This window comes from Cricetulus griseus, chromosome 2 (assembly GCF_003668045.3).
Source record: "Cricetulus griseus strain 17A/GY chromosome 2, alternate assembly CriGri-PICRH-1.0, whole genome shotgun sequence".
In the NCBI taxonomy this organism is placed as follows: Eukaryota; Metazoa; Chordata; class Mammalia; order Rodentia; family Cricetidae; genus Cricetulus; species Cricetulus griseus.
In genome coordinates this window covers 409,221,473-409,241,975 of record NC_048595.1, presented here as the reverse complement: position 1 = coordinate 409,241,975, position 20,503 = coordinate 409,221,473, and the positions used below count along the sequence as shown (strand labels likewise).

The following is a 20,503-nucleotide window of genomic DNA, read 5'->3' as shown; positions in this document are numbered from 1 at the left end:
CGTTTTTTTTTTTCTCAGTACAGTTGGGGGGAAAAAGTCATATTACTTAAGCTCACAGGGGATCAGTTTATAAACCCAATCCCTACATTAGCACTGGCTTAAGAACTCTACCTGCTATTTAAATATGTTACACTTCTTTCCTTGGAAGATATTACCTTCACTCAGCTTTTACAAAACAATATTGCACCAGGGTTGGCTTGATGAGCCTGGAACTTGTATGAGAAAATTGGAGTGATGGGGGAGTTTCTTCTGTGTATATGATTGTCTTATTGGTTGATAAATAAAGTACTGTTGGCCAATAGGAAAACAAGATATATGGGACTAGGAGTCAAGGAGGATTCTGGGAAAGGTAGGAGAAAGCGCAGAGTCACCATGTGAATCCAGGAAGACAGGACACTTCTGCTGGCGTCCGATAAGATAAGTCTTATAAGATATATAGATTAATGATAATTAAGACTGAGCTAGCAGATGAGAAATCCTAGTCATTGACCAAGCAGAATTTGTTCCTAATATAAGTCTCTGTGTGTTACTTGGGACCTTAACGTGGTGGCCGGTGGAACTTGGGCGGCCTGGCAGAAAGTGCCCACATGGAAGCAAGGCTTGGAAGGCTTGGCGGAAAGACTTATTGTTACATGGGAGGTTCCTAAAGAAGATTTGCATGAAGCCTGCATGACTGGCAATGGGTTTATTCATGAGGTACATCAGAGTAGTGGTTCCAAACATAAGCTGTGGTGAGTGGACGATCTGAGCAGTGGTTCTGTTGTGTGACCCTGAGCTAGGAAATGTACCTCCTAGTACCTCTGTCTCTCCTGTGTGATGGAGATAATGTTATAGTTCCCTGTCTCTCCAGTGTGATGGGGATGCTATAGTCCCCACCTACTGTGAGTGGTACTCCCAGGATGGGCAGAGAGAAGACTCTGTACCTGGAAGAACACAGCCAGTGTCAGTGATGCTCTAGGGATGATTTTCTAGATGGGCAAACCTCAGTTCTCTGAACATCTCTTGCGTTCTTTGCTTTGATCTAGCACTGTTACCCTGTCCGCCTCTGTGTGATGTGGATATGGCTTAGCCTTCAAAGGTTCATGTGCTGGAAGCTTGGCTCCCAGCATGGTGCTGTTGGGAGGTAGAACTTCTCACACTTGCTAGAGGTGATTAGTCAAGGGGGATTCACCCTGAGGGGTGGATTGGTACTGCCTCGAAGTGCTGACCCAGGCAGGGTTATGACAAAGTCATGACAGCTACATGCTTGGTCTCTTCTACAGAGGCAGTCCCCTTCCTTCTTCCCCATGCTGGGATACAGCTGGATGGTGACATCATGTTCTTTGGACTTTACAAATAAACCACTTTTTATTACTTACTCAGCCTTGGGTATTTTTGTTTTAGCAATGCACAAACACAGTATCGAAAGCCCTTTTAGAACAGTATCCCCATGGAATTAAAATGCCTGGGTCAGGAGCTGCCCATATCAGTTTGTGGCATTACACATGCCTCAAGCCTGTCTTCAGATGGCATTTTGTTGGTTCCCAATTGTGTTACTTTTGGGAAGGCATGGCTGTGCTTGGGAAAGTTCAGTTTCATTTGACAACTCAAAAGCCTGTGGCTAGTACACAAAGAAGGTGTCCAAGAATGGTGGCAGCTGTGTGGAACTGCAGCAACTGTGACTTGGATAAAGATGTTTCCAGGAGTGGTGGCACACTCCTATAACCCCAGTAATTAAGAGGTGGGAGGATCCGGAGTTCAAAGGTAGCCTTGACATAGTGAGTTGGAGGTCAGCCTGGGCTTAGGGCTGCACGGGGGATTAATTGCCTTCATCAGAGCCCCCCCATCCCACCACCCCAAAAGCAAACAAACAAACAACAAATAAAATAAAACCACCCAAGCCAAGATATTCTAATTTACATTAAAAATGTGAGATAACACAACAGATCTGTGGGTAAATTTGGGGTTTGGTCTTTGGAACCCGATGAACTCATAAATACTTGCTTGTTGCCTTTGCTAAAATGTAGACTTAAACCTCTCCAGGTTTACCATAAGTTTTAAAAAATCCTTCCTCATTTTCTATCTATCATCCCTTTGTCTTTTTTAAGTCACTATATAAAAACTCCAAATTTAAAAGCCGCTTCATATAACTAAGTTTCCTTTATAGGTGTGAGATTGCACTGTTGTCTTACACTCCAGCAACATATCCCACTAGATGCTTCCACAGGTTTTACTTTTGGCTGTTTGTTCTGAAGAGAGCTCCAACAGTTGGTCATTTTGTTCATTGTCTTCCCTATATAGTGTTTTCCAAGTGTCCCTAGTGTTTAGAATCCCTTGTGTGTTTTCTCCTGGCTACCAGTGTCCATTCCAAGCTCACAGACGCTCCCTGGCAGGAGGCTAGGGACCCTCCTGTGACCTGCTTACTCTGGCTGGCCTCACTACTTTTTTCTCACCCATTAGCTAACTTCAAGTGGTGTGGCAATGGTAAGCTTTTGCTCACCAAAGATGAGTGGCATGTTCCACTGGCTCCCATCACTCTTCCTCTGGTGGTTGGCATCTTTCCATTCTCATCTCTGGTCCTGTGAATGTCTAGACCCGGAACCTGGACAAGTTTACTTTCACATGTTGGATTGATGCATTTTGACCACTCTGGAATTTAGGCCAGACTTGGCAAGTGCCTCCTTCAATCTTCTGCCACCTCCGCTGACCCCATCTTTACTTTTCTTTCCCCTCCGTCAGCCAGAAGGGGCATGTCAGGAAGGGGTGAAAAGATGGGCTGGTTGTAATGGGCGGCACTTGTGGATGGCTAACGATGACGCAGCAGGGGCTGGGCCAGAATCCCTTCCCACAACGCGGGAGGAAAGTATCCTTGTGCTCTTTGACAGAAATGGTAGCATAGGGAGGAGGCGAGTAACTTGCCCAAGGTCATTTGGCTCTCTGTCATGGTTTGACCTCTGGAGTCCACTAGGGCGCACTGCCATCCACAGAGGTGGCTAAAACCCCATATGGCTAAACAGTACAAACCAGGTCCTGACAGCCAGAGGCCTCTGAAATAAACACTGCCTCTGAAATAAGACAGCTCAGAGGTGGAGAAATGAGGAGGAAGGCCGTTCTGGCTAAGAGGCAGGCTTGATTTCAATCATGGATTCCATTCATGGACTCGTGGTGGTAGGACAGTGAAGGTTCTGCGGAGGGGTGGCTGTGGCAAGGGCAGGGAGCGGTAGGCAGGGTGGGTAGTAGGAAAGTGCTGTGGTTCCACAGACTGAATGGAGCTTTCTGACCATTCTCGCTCCTTCCCAGGTGTGTGCAGTGCTCTTTGCTGTGTGTAAAGGGTGCTCTGAGCACATCTCTTCAGCTGGCAGAGTGTACAAATGAGGACCCCATGGTGTGCTACTTCCAGAGAACAGCCTTGTGCCTCAGAGGAAAGCACAGAGCCCTCAGTGCTGCCTGGGAATTCTAGTACCACATAGTAACTGACGTTGTGTTGTTGTTGGAGGTGTCCAGCTACCCACATGCAGTTGGCAGTGTCTGAGGCCAGGCTTCTAGTGACCCGAGAAATGCAGAAAGTTTCCACCCAGCCCTGTTGGGAATGCAGTAGCTTCTCTCCCTCTGAACCGACTTTCCCATGAAATCAGGTCTTTGCCCCATGACATGGCCAGGGAGTGGATCACCCAGCCTACCTCAGTCTCTTTGAGAATTCAAACTAGGGAAGTCTTGACACTGCCATCTCGCTTCCGTTTCCTGTTCTTTATGAAGCGCTTGAGTGGAGCTGTTCCCCCACTCTGCTTTCAACCCTCTTGTTTTTAGAAGTGGGGCTAACCTTCTCCACCAGCATACATCCCTCTCCAATTTCCAAATGCTCGGGCTTATTCATGAGCATCACCAACTGTGCCTTCTAATTCCAGTGATAGTTCTAGCATCTCCCTTTCCCATGCCTGGAGTGTTTTGTACCAGTAGTTTCCTTTTGATGGAGTCTCTAATCATTTCATGCATATGTTAAGGCTAGCCAGAGACAAATGCGGACTTAAAAACACCCTCAGAGTTGATGTCCCTGTTTAACAAATCACTGAGCTCCCAAGAGTGCTCATTTGGGAGACATTTTCAGGGTCACATTAATGCCACCTTTAGGATCTTATTGTGGGTGAGGCGTCACAGAAAACAGAATTCCATAGACTTCTCCTTCTTAGAGGGAGTGTAGATGGACGTTGGAACACCAGCTGAATTTGACTTCCTGTTTCCACCTCCTCATAAAACCTACTTTTCTCACTCATTTGATTTAACATGGTTAAACAATTTAACTGATTTAACTATTTAATATGTTTCTAGTTGAGTGCAACAAAATGGACAGGAAGGCTTTGAAGCAAGACCCAAGGCCCATGAAGGGATGAAGGCTGATCTGTTCAGTCAAGTTTAGAGGTGTACAAAAGATGCAAGAAAACACGCCACCAACCTATCTAAGCCTTTGAAGACATTCAGTTCTGTCTTGCCACAGAAACCTACAGGCCACCCTCAGAGAGGTGGATTCTTTTACTTTGGGGTCACAGGCTTCTGTAGAAAGTCTAAAATAAATCAAGTCATTATGCCTCTATTTTCTTCCAAGACATGTGTCAAGTAGGTGCCATATGCCAGATGTATACCAGGCCGATACAGAGATGACTATGTCTGCCCTCTGTCCACAGCCTAAGTCTGGGGGAGGGGCAGAGACGCAGATGTGACACCATCCCAGCAGCTTAAGTGTGGCCAGAGAGCAGTTCAGGGGAGCAACAACCAAAGAGGTTTCAGAGGACAGGACACTAAGCTGAGTGTGAAAAGACTTCCTCCAAGTGACTGCAAACCTCAAATGAGGGACTCCATATGCTGTGGCCCTTGGGTCCCATTGTCCTTGTGCCAGATGTTTCTCCAGTGGTTTGTATCTCAGAGCATCACTTTCCCTCACTTCCATCTGACTGAAATTTGCCTTTTGAACAATCTTGAATTTGGCAGGGAAGACAGTAAAAGGATTTTTCAGGTATAAAATGGTGCATAAGAAGTAGGCTAAAGGTTACAACACATATTTTGTCCATTGGCATTTCAGGGAATAAGGACTAAACATCTTGTTATCCATGAGGTGGTAAGAGAAGCCATGTTGGAACAGTTATGCTTAAAGTGAAAGCATATAATTTGAGGATGAAGCTGGAGCACGATTCAGGTTTAACATTAAGGAATATAGAAGCTGGAGTTTGTGTTGCAGGCCAGCAATCCCAGCTACAGAGTGGATTCAAGGTCAGTCTGGGCAACTTAGGGTGTGTTTCAAAATAAAAAGTAGAGAGGGCTGGGAGCTAGGTATGGTAGTGCATGTCTGTAATCCTAGCACTCTTGAGGCAAAGGGGGGAAGATTAGGAGTTGAAGGCCAGCCTTGGTTACATAGGGAGTTCAAAGCCAGCCTGGCTTGTACGAGATCCTATCTCACCCTGCCAACCACAAAAGGGTGTGGGGCTGGAGATGTCAATCGGTGGTAGAACATTTTACCGAGGAAGTATGAAGTCCTGTGTTCAATTCCCAGTACTGAACAACAATAAGAAGAGATTATGGCCAGGCATTGGTGGTGCATGCCTTTAATACCAGCACTTGGGAGGCAGAGACAGGCAGATCTCTGTGAGTTCGAGGCCAGCCTGGTCACCAGAGCAAGTGCCAGGCTCCAAAGCCACACAGAGAAACCCTGTCTCAGAAAAAAAAAAAAAAAGAGGAGATTATGGGGCTAGAGAAAATGCCATGAGCTAAGGCACTTCCAAACTCTACCTCTTTCTAAGTGTGGGTGCATTTGTGCCTGGGAATCCCATGGCACCCTTGCTGGGAGGATTCTGAGTACCCCAAAGGCCTCCAGAGTGCTGTGGAGGAAGCAGAAGCACACTATCTTTGGAGAAGGTTCTTAGTGTGGTTAACACTTCCATGGTGTTCTCAGAGAATCTGAAGAATGCAGAGCCAGAAAATCCAATACTACCAAATAGAGTCTTTGTGACTGTGGGTAGATGAGTAACTCTGAGTCAGCCTTCCTTCATGTCCTGGTACCTATGGATGATAGTCCATCCTGGGTTGCTTCCCCTGGTACCTATGGATGATAGTCCATCCTGGGTTGCTTCCCCTGGTATCTGTGGATGATAGTCCATCCTGGGTTGCTTCCCTAGGGCTCCTTAAGAGTCAGCTGAGGCACTGTATAGAACAATGTTTTGGTAACTTTCTGGAGCATTAGGTAAATTATAGTTTTATCATCGCTGATCACAGATGTAATGCTTTGTTTATTTTCAAAGAAATAATGTTCACAAGTTGAATATTTAAAACCTCCTATGTGATAATGAAGGCTTTGGACAGGAAACAATGCCTCTTCACTGTTATTTTTCTGTGATTGCTTAAAACCAGCTTAGTTGAGCAGTCCTATCTCTGTTTATTGATAGCAAAGTATTTTATTACTTACAAAAGGGATTTTATCTGCCTGTTTCTAAACTGAAGTTGTTGAATTACTGTCAGAAGGAAGCAGGCAGAGAAGAGAAGACCCATAAAAACTGTCCACTCAGAGCTAATCAAGCTAACACCCTGTTGAGCTGCACTGATGATGCCTTTAGTCCAGACAACTGCATCAGTGAATTTTATTATCAATATTACATATCAACTCTGTCCCTAAAATATCCACCTGGAGGGTGAAAAAAATCTTGTAAAGTACTAATCAGTGTAGTTCAAATAGTTTCTGTGAGCTGCAACAACCACAAAGGATTTAGTTTTTAATTTATTCAGAGAGAGGGAAGGAAGGGAGAGGGAGAAGGAGAAGGAGAAAGAGAAAGGCTCCCAGTAGCTAGGAGTTACTCTTGTGTCAATTGTAGAAGGATCTGAACATTGTTCCTTCCTTTTATGACATGTTTCTCTCTTGGCATTTTCTACCACCGTGCTAGCAGCTCTCTTTGCTGATGACAGAGTTTAATTGGATCTTAAAGTGGGAAGTGTACTTCCTGGAATGAGAGAGCAAGTTTTCTTCAGTTTCCCCGATGGCAGGGATTTTTGTCTCGCTATGTCCTCAGGATTATGCATAGTGCTTGGCATGTGGCAGGCCTTCAGTATTTATGGATTGAGTGAAAGAGGATTCTCCATAATATGGCAAAACCACAGTGTGTCCATCTGTTGTTGATAGATATTTGGATTGCTTCCAGTTCTGTGTGTTATAGAAAGGCTGTTGAACATGCCTGTGCAGCTCTTCCTATGGACATAAACTTTTATTTCCCTAGAGTGTATGGTGTATGTATATTTAACTCTTTCAGAAACTGTCAAGCTCTTTCCCCAGGTGGTTATTTCAGCGCCTGTTCCCATCAGCAGTATATGGACAGTTGGGTTCCTCTACATCATGTGATAGCAACACATGATTGTCATTAGTCCTTTCAATATCAGCAATCTTAATAAATATTTAATATGATTTTAATCTGTCTTTCTAATAATGAATGATGTTGAGTATTGTGTCATTTACTTATTTGCTCTCTGATAGTCCATCCTGGGGGTTTTCCCTGGAACCTGTAGATGGTAGTCCATTCTGGGTTGCTTCCCCAGGGCTCCTTAAAAGTCAACTGCAGCCTCCTGTCCTCTCCCCTTCTCCCCTTCTCTTTTTCCTACCTAACTCCCTCTCCCCTCCCCATGATCCCAATTGTTCAGGAGATGTTGTCCTTTTCCCCTTCTCCGGGCGACCATGTATGTCTCTCTTAGGGTTCTCCTTGTTTCTTAGCTTCTCTGGCAGTGTGGATTGTAGTCTGGTAATCCTGTGCTCTGAAGATCCCCCATGGAAGGTCTCACACTCCCTGGGGAGCAGAGAGTGGATGGGATAAAGGTTTGGTGGGGGACAGGGGAGGAGGGGAGGGAGAGGGAACTGGGATTGACATATAAAACAAGTTTGTTTCTAATTTAAATAAAAAAGGGAAAAAAGAGTCAGCTGCAGCATTATATAGAACAATGCTTTGGTAACTTTCTGGAGCCTTAGGTAAATTATAGTTTTATCATCACTGATCACAGATGTAATGCAAATAAAACAAAGCTTATTTGCAAAGAAATAAGGTTCACGAGTCAAATATTTTTTGATGACATCTGATCAAGTCTTCTGGCTGATTTTAATGAACATTAAGTTCTTCTTTAATGGTCAGGTAGAATTCTGTATCTGGTCCCAGGCTTTACTTTGGATTTAAGGCCCACTTCATGAGATGAAACAGATGTCTAAAACTGCTAAAGTGGCCAAGAGCCTGAGACTTAGAAAGGACATGGGCCCTGGGGACCCATTACTATCATTCTGCTAAGGAAAATAGCCATAAAATGACTCCTAATGACACATTGCTATATCCATTGCTAGATCAGTGCGTTGCTCAGCCCTCATCCTTGCAGAAGATGGTAGTTAATGTAGAGACCCACAACCGGACAATGTGCAGAGTGAGAGACTCTCAGACCTAAATGGAATGTCTTCATTGGAGACTCTATTACTGCTTCAGTCTTATTGGTTCTTATAGGTCTGTTTAAGCTTATATTCTCTTGTTTTGATTTTGGTATGTCATATGTGTCTAGGAATTTATCCCTTTCTTCTAGATTTATGATCCTCTGGGCTGACATCTGTTGTAATGTTCCTTCTTTTAAAATGCAGTATTTTCAGTCCACATATCTTTGTTATACACCATGTTAGGATTCATAAGGCTAACGTCCCCTTTCATTTCATCTCTAATAGCTTGGAGCTTCTCACTTTCTTTGGTTATTTTTGCTAAGGGTTTGTTGACTCTGTATCTTTTCAAAGAACTGATTCTTTCTTTAACTGATTCTTTGTGTTGTTCTTTTAGTCTCTAGTTCATTAATTTCTGCACTGATTGGGCATTTGGCTCAGTCCTTTCTTCTCCCTAAGGCTTCCACGTGAATCATTAAATCATTTACTTACATCTCTGCAGTGTAAGTACTTACAACTATAAACTTCCCCTTAAAGTTTTCATAGCTGTGCTCTCATTTCCATTTGGTTTTGGAAGTTTTAATTTCTCTCTCTTCAATATACTGGCTGTTCAGCAGTGATCCCTCAATAACCTCGTGTTGATTTGTATTTTTATCCCACTGTGATCCGATGAGCTACAGAAATGATTTTATTTCTTTTGTATTTTTAACTTGCTTTGTCTCTTAGAGTATAATCTGTTTTGGAGATAGTTCCATGGGATATGTTCCCATAGTTGTTTAGTGGAGTCTTGTGTCTGTAAGATTGGTTTGATATGTGGGCTGTTTGATCTGGGAATACCTAATAAAACGAAGTATGCATATACCTCTGTAGCCAGCACTTCCTTTCCTTGGGATCTGCCCTAGTGGAGGCCCCACAAGCATGCACAGAGAGACAATGTGTGAAGGTGCACACCACAGCACCATTCATGAGGTGAAGAACTGAGAGCAAAAGCCCCCCCCCCCACCCACTGTTTTCTGGGAGGCTGCTTTGCTGAGCTGTGGTACTTTACCTCTAGAGGCATTTTTCAAAGAAGACTTTTGAAGCACGCACAGATAAATGTTAACATGTTTGATTTTGCTGGTGGGCATATGTGTGTCTGTTACATAAATAAATACCCCTCAGTATTTATGAGGGGCTCAAGAGAAAAGTGAACACAGAAAGTTTGAAAAGAACTTGACATTTGTTGCCTTTTTTATGATTTTAGTGGGAGTTAGGATTGAAAAGGCAACTCTACTTCCGTATTTCATGGGCTCGTTTTCCTAATATTGCTCTATTGTCTGCATTGGCATGCAAACTAGTCATATCTGGAAGAGTGTTTGTTGTGTGACATATTTAGAATGCAAAAATCATGCAATTCTAGCCAAGGATTCCCATACTATGCAGTTCTTCATCTTCAAGACAGAGAGCTTGGGATACCCCCTCCTCCTGTCTGTCTACACAGGGTTTTTATCGGCCAGAATGGCCTTGCTATATCAAACTCACTTTGTGTGCTCATGCTTCAACTTCCCCCTTTTCTTTCATCTGCTTCTTCTGTGGTAAACAGACAACTCAGGAACTTCCTCTGCTGGCTGTCTCCGCAGTAAGCATACTTAGCTCAGACCCCAGCTGGCCTTGTGTGGCTCTGGCTATTCATAGAATGGAGGGTTCATCTGCTTCCCTTCTGGAGGAGCTGGGTCTCCTCTCATCCCCTGTGTCTGAATCTATGTACAAGACAGTCTGGCATTGATGCTAATGGGTGATGGAAAAGGAGCTTCCTCTGGCTACCACATTCAGGAGCCAATTCCAGATTCTTTCCCTTGTATTCATGGGTATTGTGAAGATCTGAGGGATACGTATTCACTTCGTCATGATGAGGCCACTTTGACCAAAGATGAGAAGAGATGCTCATCTCAGCCACCGTGTGCAGCTGTTACTCTGTACTTGGCCTGGTGCTATGCTCCACCTTTCCAGAAACTGCCCCTCAGTCATCCTATGTGGTATGCACTAGGCTTTGTGGTTGATCAAGGTTCTCAGACATGCTGGAGCCAATAGAGAGACTACAGGGGTCCTAGGGAAGATGCATTTATGTTTTCAGTTTTCAAGAGATTCTTTTTCATGTCTTTTGAGACTGCCTGACCAGATTTGCTCCTCATAGGAATCTGGGAAGAATTGCCTGTGACATTTGATAGTCTCCCCGGCGTTTGGTGTCATGGCTGTCATTGTCACTGTGCTGTAATCACTTTTGTTCTAATGTCCTCCATCAGGAGGGTGGCAACTGGACTCCAAGGTTCTTCAGTGTTAGAGGACTGGATTGGTTTAATTTTGTAGTTCTCAACTCTCCCAATGCTGTGACCCTTAATACAGTTCCTCATGCTGTGGTGACCCCAACTATAAAATTATTGTCATTGCTACTCCATAACTGTAATTTTGCTACTGTTATGGATCATAATGTTAATGTCTGAGATGCAGGATGTCTGATAAGCCACCCCTGTAAAAGGGCCGTTTGATCCCCCCAAGGGGTTGTGACCCACAGGTTGAGAACCACTGGGCTACAGCATCTGGCATCTCATAGCTTCATGCAGATGTTTATTTTCAGGAAATATGGCTGACTCAGGAAATATGACACCTCAGAGTCATGGTATTTATTTCTATTCCTTCTAATATTCTTTTCCCCCTCTAGTTTCAGTATCCTTAGACAAAAACTTTAGATAATTTGCAGCATAATGTTACTACTTCCCATAATGTTTCATTCATATATATTTATTATTTTTTCTTAACCATACAGCTTTGCTATGTTGCCAAGGCTAGTCTTGAAGTTCTGTGATAAATTGACCCTCTGCCTCCCACATGTTGGTACCTCATCTGTGCACTGCCACACCTGGCTTCCATGTTTTGCTTTTTAAAAAAACAGTGGTTTTCCCTTGGCATAGACTTTGTCTTTTGTGTCTTAAGTTTAGACATTATCCTAATTTCTGTGTGGTTTTCTTGTTATCTTAAGTCCTTTTTTGCTTTGTCTGCCACCTCTTGCTTGTGGTGAATTGTTTCCACAAGGGTTTTCTGTCTTAGGCTTGTAAATTCATCTTCAGTAAGATTTAATCTATGATGTTTCAGATTCTCTGGACAGAGAACATATCTCCCCAGTGAGATTTTAGGTTTTTTTTTTTTTTCAACATAGGGATACCACTGATCTAGAACTAAGCTTAATACCCATTTTCAATATGAAAGTTCCTGTATTACATAGACATTATAAATTCAAAATCCTAAACCACACAGGGGAAATCCTGGGGATACAGATGCATAATGGCTCTCACCAGGAGCCTAGGACAAGGTGCTCCCCCTGCCACCTGCCTGTGTGAAAGCTTGACTTTCTTTCAAGCCAAGCTTTCATTTCTAAGGCCATTTCTTCTGTGAAGGTCTCAGTTCCAGTTCTGAATCCCATCTGCCACACCCAGGCCTGGATTTGAAGGACCTGGTGCATCAGCATCCCCTGCTGTACAAGCACCTTCTGCTTCCAGCATTGCTTCCCAAGTCACTTTCCATTTCTGGCCTCTTTCTCTTCAACTTATTGTAAGCTCCATTCTAAGGATATTTCCCGCACCTTCTGTATGCTCATCACTCCCCACCCCCCAGGATTCTTGGGAGGACTCTAGAGGGAATCTATTCTGGTTAATTTTTGTTGTCAACTCAACACAACCCTCTTCATCTTGAAGGAGGATGATTTAAGAATTGCCTCCATCAGATTGACCTATAGCCATGCCTATGAGAGAGTGTCTTGATTGATGTGGGAGGGCCAAGCCCACTGTGGGCAGGGTCATCCTTAGGAAGGTAGATCTGGGATGTATAAGAAAGTTAGCTGATATGAGACAGTAAGCAACATTCCTTCATGGTTTCTGTTTGATTTCCTGTTCTGATTTCCTTCAATGATGGTGGGTTGTGACCTGGAAGTATAAACACAATAAACCCCTTTCTCCTCCAACAGAAAGCAACCTAGAACAAAAGGATTTTAGACTGCCAAGGGAACTTCTAAGATGATGTCCTTGCTTTCATTTTTACTAAGAAATATATTTTGAATTTCAATCATGACACATAATTCTTCAATGTCAATTTGCTGTGTTAGGTGAATACTATAACCTGTGCAGGGCTCAGATTCCTTTTCCTTTAAATGAAGATAATAAAATTTGAGAACACAGGGATGTGTCTACCCTGGTACAGATGTTTTACAATCAAGCAGTTTGGAAAAAGTAAAATAAAAGCATGGTATAATTACCAAATAGGCTTGTCTCTTCCAAACAGTCTAGTTAGCATTATCGTTGAACTTTTTTTCTGGTGACATCATAATGGGTGTCCCCTTTCCTAGATCTATTCTCACCTCCTGTCATTGCATCTCTGACACCATTGGTTTAGCTTATGACAAAGTGATGTGTTGCAACCTTAGAGTTTCTGCTTATTGCGCACAGTGATATTGTGACTGTCATGCAGCCTTGGCTCATGGTCCTTCTACATTGCATGTTCCTTGCTGGAAATTGGCTTATGGTCCTTGTACATTGCTTATTCCTTGCTGGAAAGCATGTGTTAGCAATCTTGGTCAGCAATGAAGATGCACTATTTTTCGATAAGGTCTTTCCAGCACATGACTATTTTGTTTTGGTGAGCAGGTCTCCATTGTAGTTACATGTCTGTCACATCACTGAAGGAGGAATGTCAGTTGGAGTAGTTCTTAGCAAGCTGCAGAAAACTTTTGAATGTATATTAACAGCAATACTTGGATTCATATTAAGAATTTTTACAATATGACCTCATACTACACACCTTCTTACAATTATTGAAACTTTAGCTTGAACAAGCTGTATTATAAAGGGGACCATGGAATCAGCAAATCCAGCCATGTAATGATAGGCCATCCAAATCTACAAGGCGGGGAGAGATGCTAGAATTTATTTTCTTTTTATTTGAGTCCAAGTTCTCAAACAGAGCATTAACTTTGCTTCAGCTCAGATGAAGTCATCACTTGAGCTAGGATTATCATTGTTTAAATCACTTGGGCAAGGTTGAATTTGTTCAACCAAGCCCTGAATCTAACTCAGTTCACAAAAGAGCATGCACTTCTATAATTCTAATACCCAAGGGAAAATTTGAAGCAGGCATAGTGAGGACCCATAGAAAGTAGGAAGCTAAGATAACAAGTATTTGTAGGGGAAATCAGTGGAAGAGAGAAAATATTTGTGTCTTAGATGACTTTGTAGTTTGTTGCCTATAAGGATATACTTGAGTCATATATTAGTATGTAGATTTTCAGGCAACTGACCTTTCTTTTTGAAGCTAGGGTCATGTAGGGCTCAGCATGGTCATATTACTGGCTGAATTCTCCAACCTATAACATTGTTTTTTAGCTGCAGACTGCTCTGTTCTCAGTTATCAGTATTGCCTGCACATACATGCATAAGTTCCCATCTAATAATTCAAGCTCCTCTCTTTGTTCACTTAATGCCAGTCCATAAAACTACTTACGAGGTCTTCCAACAGCTAAAGTGGTTTGAAGATCAGGCCCTGTCATGTCCCCTGCCTGCCGTCTGTTTCAGACATGAAATTCACAAAGCAATAGTCTAACAGAAGAGGGAAAGGGAGGGCCTGGACTGTGAGAAAATATCTGTGAGAATAATACCCTTGGGCTAATAAAGGGTTGTTAGGTCGATTATGTAGTCAAGTGGTAGCAGGAATGATAGAATCACCGGTTAGTCCCAGGAGTCCCGAGTTATCATGGGAGGTGTGGAAGAGGCCATGCTTATGGGCTGGTTCAGTTCAAGCTCACCAAGTGTTTCAGATGCCACCAGTGTAAGAATAAGGAGGAGTAAGAGCTTTTACTGACTTCCAAGAAGTTTCAACCTTGGAGGATTTTTTATAGCTCATTGCCCAAATTAATATACCTGAATCTACTTTAGTGCACACATTTTTAAACAGTGCAACTTTATTTTCAAAGCTGGAGTGATGCAGCTCTAATCATCACTATCACCCTGTAACTGGCCGAGCTTTCCACCCTGTGCACCATTTGTCATCACTGACTACCATCATCATGTACCTGCATCTGTGCACTGGTATTAGTGTCCTTGATTGGACTTCTTGCTGTGCACGGCCTCCTGCTTATTTGGGGCTTTTTATTTTCATTGTCTGGACTCCTCTTAGACCTGTAAAGTAGATATTATCTCCAATGGACTCCAGTTTATAGACAGGGAGGCTGCATTTCCCGTGTGTCATCATGCTGCCTCTTAACATGTATGGAATCCCTTGTTGAGGACGTCAACTAGAGCCTGCCAGCTGAAGGTCTAACCTTGTCTCTGTTATGTGTCCATAGGATCTGGAGCACATTTTCTCATCTGTTTGAGCCAGTTTTCTCATGTAATGTTCCCTGAGCCATAGACGTAGTATCTGTGCTGCAGATGAATTCCTTGGGCCTGGGCTCCTCACAATCCACTGATCGTCTTTGCATTGTGTTCAGTTGTGTTTTTTTCTGTAATGCTTTCAATTTGCTGTAGAGAGAAGCCTCTTTGATTAGAGGGTGGTGGCTACACTTACCTGTGGGTGTAAGGATAAGATTTAGATGTAGATACAGAATTGTGCTAGTTTAGCAAAGTGATGGAAGTAGATTGTCATCTAAGAACCATGAACTCATTAGCCCCGGGGGAGGTTGGCTAGGGCTAGGTTGGCTAGGTACCAGGCATAGTTTCCCTCTTGTTGATTGGTCTTCAGTCCATTTAAACAGCTGCTGGTTACCATCAATAGGTGAGTGCCACTGTTGCACCTTTAGAGATAGATTGTCATACTGGGCATCGTTGTGGTTCATGGGTATCACAGCTGGGTAGCACTATTTTGCTCCTCTCCTTTGGCAGCTTACATAGTACTTTTTGGTACTATGGAAGCTAGACTGTAGAAAGGGGTTTTTGGGTTAGATCTGGCTCAGATAATCTGTGTCTTGTGTCCTGAGTGTGCCCTAAGTGTGCAGTGCCTTCATCAATAGGGGCATTCCTTTGAGGGGAACCCAATGGCAGCAGCCACAGTCTATATTGTTTTGGGGAGTCATTTGTACAACCTACCACCACTTGAAAGAGGTTTCTCATGGCTGTTACTGGAGTTTATGTTAGACTCACAGGCACAGGTTGGCCATGAGCCTTATTCCACAAGCTTGAAACACAGAGTGAATGATGCATCCTAACATCCGGCTGCCACTGACTGATGTCTAATGTGATATTGTGCATTTTAGGATTCTGAGAAACGAACCCCACTTCATGTGGCTGCATTCCTGGGAGATGCAGAGATCATTGAACTCCTGATTTTGTCAGGTGAGTAACTACTATACTCCAAAGCCAACTGCTCATGGGAGCTTACGAGACCAACTTGGCAGATGGCAACTACAATGAACACAACCATTCCTTTGCCTTGGGCGTCAAAGTTTATTCGATCAGCAATTTATCTATACATGAAATACAAGAAAAGAAATTGTTGTTGGCAATGATTCTAGAATAAGTGAATATTGTTTTTAATACCTGATTCCTATCTATTGTGTCAGACTTGGCATTATAGACAAATTTAGAACATTTGGATATCCTGATTTTTTTTTTTTAATTGTAAGAAAAGAAAACTGGTTAAAGTCTATATGAACGCTCAAACACATATTTTGAGTGAATTTATACACAGTGTATAGCACAAAGTGTGTATCCTAACATATATTTCAGTTGTACTACAAAATAATACTAGTTTCCTTATAGTAGCTATGACCGCAATATAGAAGTATAAAAATAATTTCTAAATAGATGTTTTCTCTGAGTAGGCAGATGGAGTGTTGAAATATCACAGAAAGACATAAAATGGTCTACCACAACTCTATAATATATTTTATATTTTAAAAATTGGATGCAAGCACAGGAATCATGTCAGATCTAATCTCTGTATCTGCTGGTCTATGAGATTCTTTTTCATTGTCTGCACTTTAATATTTCATCAGATTTAAAGATTTGAATGCTTTCATTTCTAGACTCCTGTATGTTCAGTACATCTCACCAAACTGGTTTCTAAAACCATTATGTGGTTTCTCGTCTGAATGCTTGCTAAATAAATCCCTGGAATGAACCTGAACAGTGTGCATGTGCACATGCCTTGCTGTAGACTTATGCAGGCCTCACTGAAGACTGTACATAGACTGTGCTGTAGACTGTAAGAAGGCCTTGATGTAGACTGTATGTAGGACCTTGCTGTAGATTGTATATGCAGGCCTCTCTGTAGACTGTATGCAGGCCTCTCTGTGGATTATAATAAGCAGACCAATTGCTTTTCCTTCTCTTGGTTTTGTTGGGAGAGATTAAAATATGGAGGAAATTCTGTCACCAACAAACTAGGCAAAAGGCCTGTACTAAGTGTTTGCCTTTGTCTGTAGTAGCAAAGAGAAGTGCTGACGTTTCAAAGTAAAGATGAAGGTGGGTGCTTGCACTCAACGGATGTGAAGTGCACCATGATAAAGACAGAGCCGTGCCATGTGCACAGGAAGGCTTGTGTTGCTCTTGGGTTTATGGTGTCCCATTCTTTGGGTGAGTTTCTCCAGGAAACATGTATAATGTATGTGAAAACAAGTGTGCTTTAGCAGGGTTAGATTTGTGGGCATTTCTAATTCTCAAGAGCAGATCTGTCTTCGGACAATCTGAGAGTGTTCCAAACCAGCTTGTATTGTGTGGTGTACCTAAGACCATAGCTGAGAGCCAGTGTGTGTGTGGACAGTTACACTAGCAACTGAAATTTGGTCCATGGAAAATTGTAGACAGAATCAATGTGTAAAATAAGAATCATGTGATAATGACACCTAAGGATCCCCAGCAACAAAATCATACCGAGACGAACATTCCCTTATCTCAAAGTCTAAAGTTCAAATGTTCCAAGTGCTGACATCATTTCCATACCTGACTTGATGTGATGGGCCACCATCAAAATGCAGATATGCTAAAATACATCTTAAGGTATAGACAAGGCAGAGGAGAACTTCATGTGTAGTTTGGGTCAAATAGAACAAAATTCTCCCCTTCAAATTCAAAACCTGCAGCTCTTCAACTGAAGATGTTTAACCTGTGTTAAAAGGCATCTCAGTGGCTGCAGAGATGACTCAACAGTTCAGAGCACCTGCTGCAGTTCCAGAGACCCTGAGTTCACTTCCTAGCACCCACACCAGGCAGCTTACAACTGCCCATACATAATTCCAGCTCCAGGGGACCTGACATCCCCTTTTGGCTTCTGTAGGTACCTACACGCGCGCACACACACACACACACACACACACACACACACACACACACACACTTTAAAAGGTGTATCATAGGGGGGAGCAAAAGGCAGGAGAATGGGGGCATGACTGAGAACAAGCAAAGCTGGCCTTGAGTTCATGCTCCTCTGGCCTCAGCTTTGAAAGGGAAGCTCTTAGCATCATGAGGGTCACCTGTTGCTGGAGTTTCTTTCTCAGCTTGGTCCCACAGCCCCCAAATAAACACACAAAGACTTATATTAATTTTAAAACTGTTGGCCAATACCTAGGGATTCTTACTGGCTAGCTCTCTCTTAATTATTAACCTATAATTAATAATCCATGTGTTTCTACATGGCCTTATCTTACCTGAGAACACCTGGAGCATCCTATCTTCCTGGTCTCTACATGACATCTCTCTCTGCCAACTTTCCTTGTCTCCTAGCACCGCCTATTTTCCTGCCTCTATTGGCCAAACAGTGTTTTATTTATCAACCAATAAGAGAAACATTTATACAGAAGGACATCCCCTATCAGTCACCCATATGGGACCAGTGTCATTCAATATCACCTTCATGTCACCTTCACATAGCATAGACTTCCTGGGGTTTCTGTACCTGTGGCTGATCCAGGAGAGCCAGAAGAAGCTGTTGTAGTATCTTGATCTGCACACCTTTTGGCCTTAGAATTGCAGATCTGGTTATCTCTTTAGAATAACTTTGGTTCAGTTTGCTGTGGAGTTTTTCTCTCCCTCCCTCCCTTCTGCCCACCAAATTGAGAAAGTTCTTTAATAGTTTTATTCAGCAGAGGCAGCTTTTGCAGCTCACATTGCTTTCATTTTTCCCTGAAAGGACTTTGATTCAATTTGTATTTTATATCCCTAAAGAAATATCATACAACTATAGTGACTTCAGTTCTGAGGTCTCATCTGGCAGTTGACCCTTTGGGGAATCCACACACTGTTTTCTCATTTCATAATGAATGAAGTGCTAATGACTCCCATGTTGGACAAATAATTTAGCCTTGCCAAAATAGCTCATTACAGCTGTGTTCTCTGTTGCTGGGTAAACTCCCAGAACTTGCTGAAACCCAAATTCAGTAAGTTATCACTGCCTTTGTCTCCTATTAACTGGGCAAATGGAACCCCGAGTCTCTGAACAGATGCGTGTGTGTGTGTGTGTGTGTGTGTGTGTGTGTGTGTGTGTGTGTGTGTTTACAATGAACAGGCCTCCCAGATTCCTTCCACCTTCTTATCGCTTCTTGTCGATCGGGCTTGATTTCCTCATCTGACTGTTTGGGATCTGGCTAGGTCGGGATCAAGGCAGGTGTGGGGCACTGGGTAAGGGGGGCACCCATCAGTGGAGGAGCACAGGGTGGGTCACAAGTCAGTGGAGGAGCACTGTGGTCAGGGCTGAGATAAGGAAAGCAGAGCCCACAGGAAAGTGGCCACAGAGAACTAACAGAAACCCTCAGGAAGATCAGGGTGATGGAGTGAGGAAGAAAATGGAGTATATGTGATCTAAAGTGGGAGTCTGTCAGGTCTAACTACGAAATACAAAATAAACTCACTAAGGCTCTGGGGAGATATCTCAGTCAGTAAAATGCTTGCTGTGCAGGCACAGGACCTACGTCTGATCTTCAGTAGCTGTGTAAATCACTGTGCTGGGTGTTATGTAAGTGTAGTCCCAGAGCTGAAGAAGTAGAGGTGGGTGTGCTGGCTATCCAGGACAGCCTAACTGCTGAGTCCCAGGTCCCAGTGAGAGACCTTGTCTAAGAAACCAAGGTGGACAGATGCTGAGGAATGATCTTAGAGGTTGACCTGTGGCCTCTACACATATGTACCAGCACACACGCACACATGCACACACACAACATCTACATGCCTGCACAGAACCAAATAAAATATACATACACTTATCTAGAATCTATGCCACCAGACAAGTGATATTTTACAAAATGATTTCTTGTGATTTTTTTTGGCAATTGTGCTTCACAGTCTTAGTGTCAATTGCCTGCAAAGCAATTACTCCTCCTTGCCTAAAGATAATAATTCTTTGTAGATAGATTGAATTTTTTAACTATCTGGTGAAAAAAATTGCGATTAAAGAAAGCAGAGTTGGTCATAGACACAAATCTGGTACAAAATTAAACAATATTCTGCCTTCTGGTGAGTGTCAGCTGGCTCTAGTGGCAACTTCAGGAAGAGGTTGAAATGTTTCCGGCAATTGCCACGTCCATGACATTAGCAATACGTTTCCAAGGTGACAGGACTCCTGAGCTGCAGGAAGATCTGGTCTGTTCAACAGAAATAAAAATCAAATAGCAATGCAATTGCAGTATATTATAATCCTATTTCAGATTCTCTGTCTTGATTATTTACCTGCCTCAATAAGCTGACTGCCCAGTCTTTTGACGGGTTTGCCTTCTGCATTGATTATTGTCTTTGATCAGTCAGAATCGCCTATCATTCATCATTCAGTCCGCCTTGATCACCTCTCTTCTTTTTGTCCCCTTCCACTTCTTCCTAGATGACAAGGCTAAAAGGACAGAAATTCTGCCTCTGGAAAAGATGCCAGAGTTCCCCTTACTCGCCATCCCTTGGGACTAGAAAGGAGAGGAAATGGGGACAAAAGGAAGACCGTGATTAATTGGTCATCAGAACTGTGTTTGATAATTTTTAGCTGAGCTCTTGTTTCTAAAGAGGCAGTAATATTTAATGCCTATTTTCATGATTAGGGATTTTAGTGTCCTTGGGTAAAAGAGCATTTGCCTTTAAATCATTAGCCGTGCAGAAT

General features: G+C 42.9%; 1 protein-coding gene across 5 annotated transcripts in view; it reads left to right on the top strand.

Annotated features, from left to right (window-relative positions):
* The window catches only part of LOC100774011 (serine/threonine-protein phosphatase 6 regulatory ankyrin repeat subunit B), a 272,850-nt gene that overhangs the window by 116,727 nt on the left and 135,620 nt on the right, over window positions 1-20,503 (top strand). For all 5 annotated transcript variants that reach the window (XM_027396893.2, XM_027396896.2, XM_035440951.1 and 2 more), the window contains exon 3: window positions 15,687-15,765. In XM_027396893.2, the coding sequence (XP_027252694.1) occupies window positions 15,687-15,765 (79 nt within the window). The remainder of the gene's footprint in view (window positions 1-15,686; window positions 15,766-20,503) is intronic.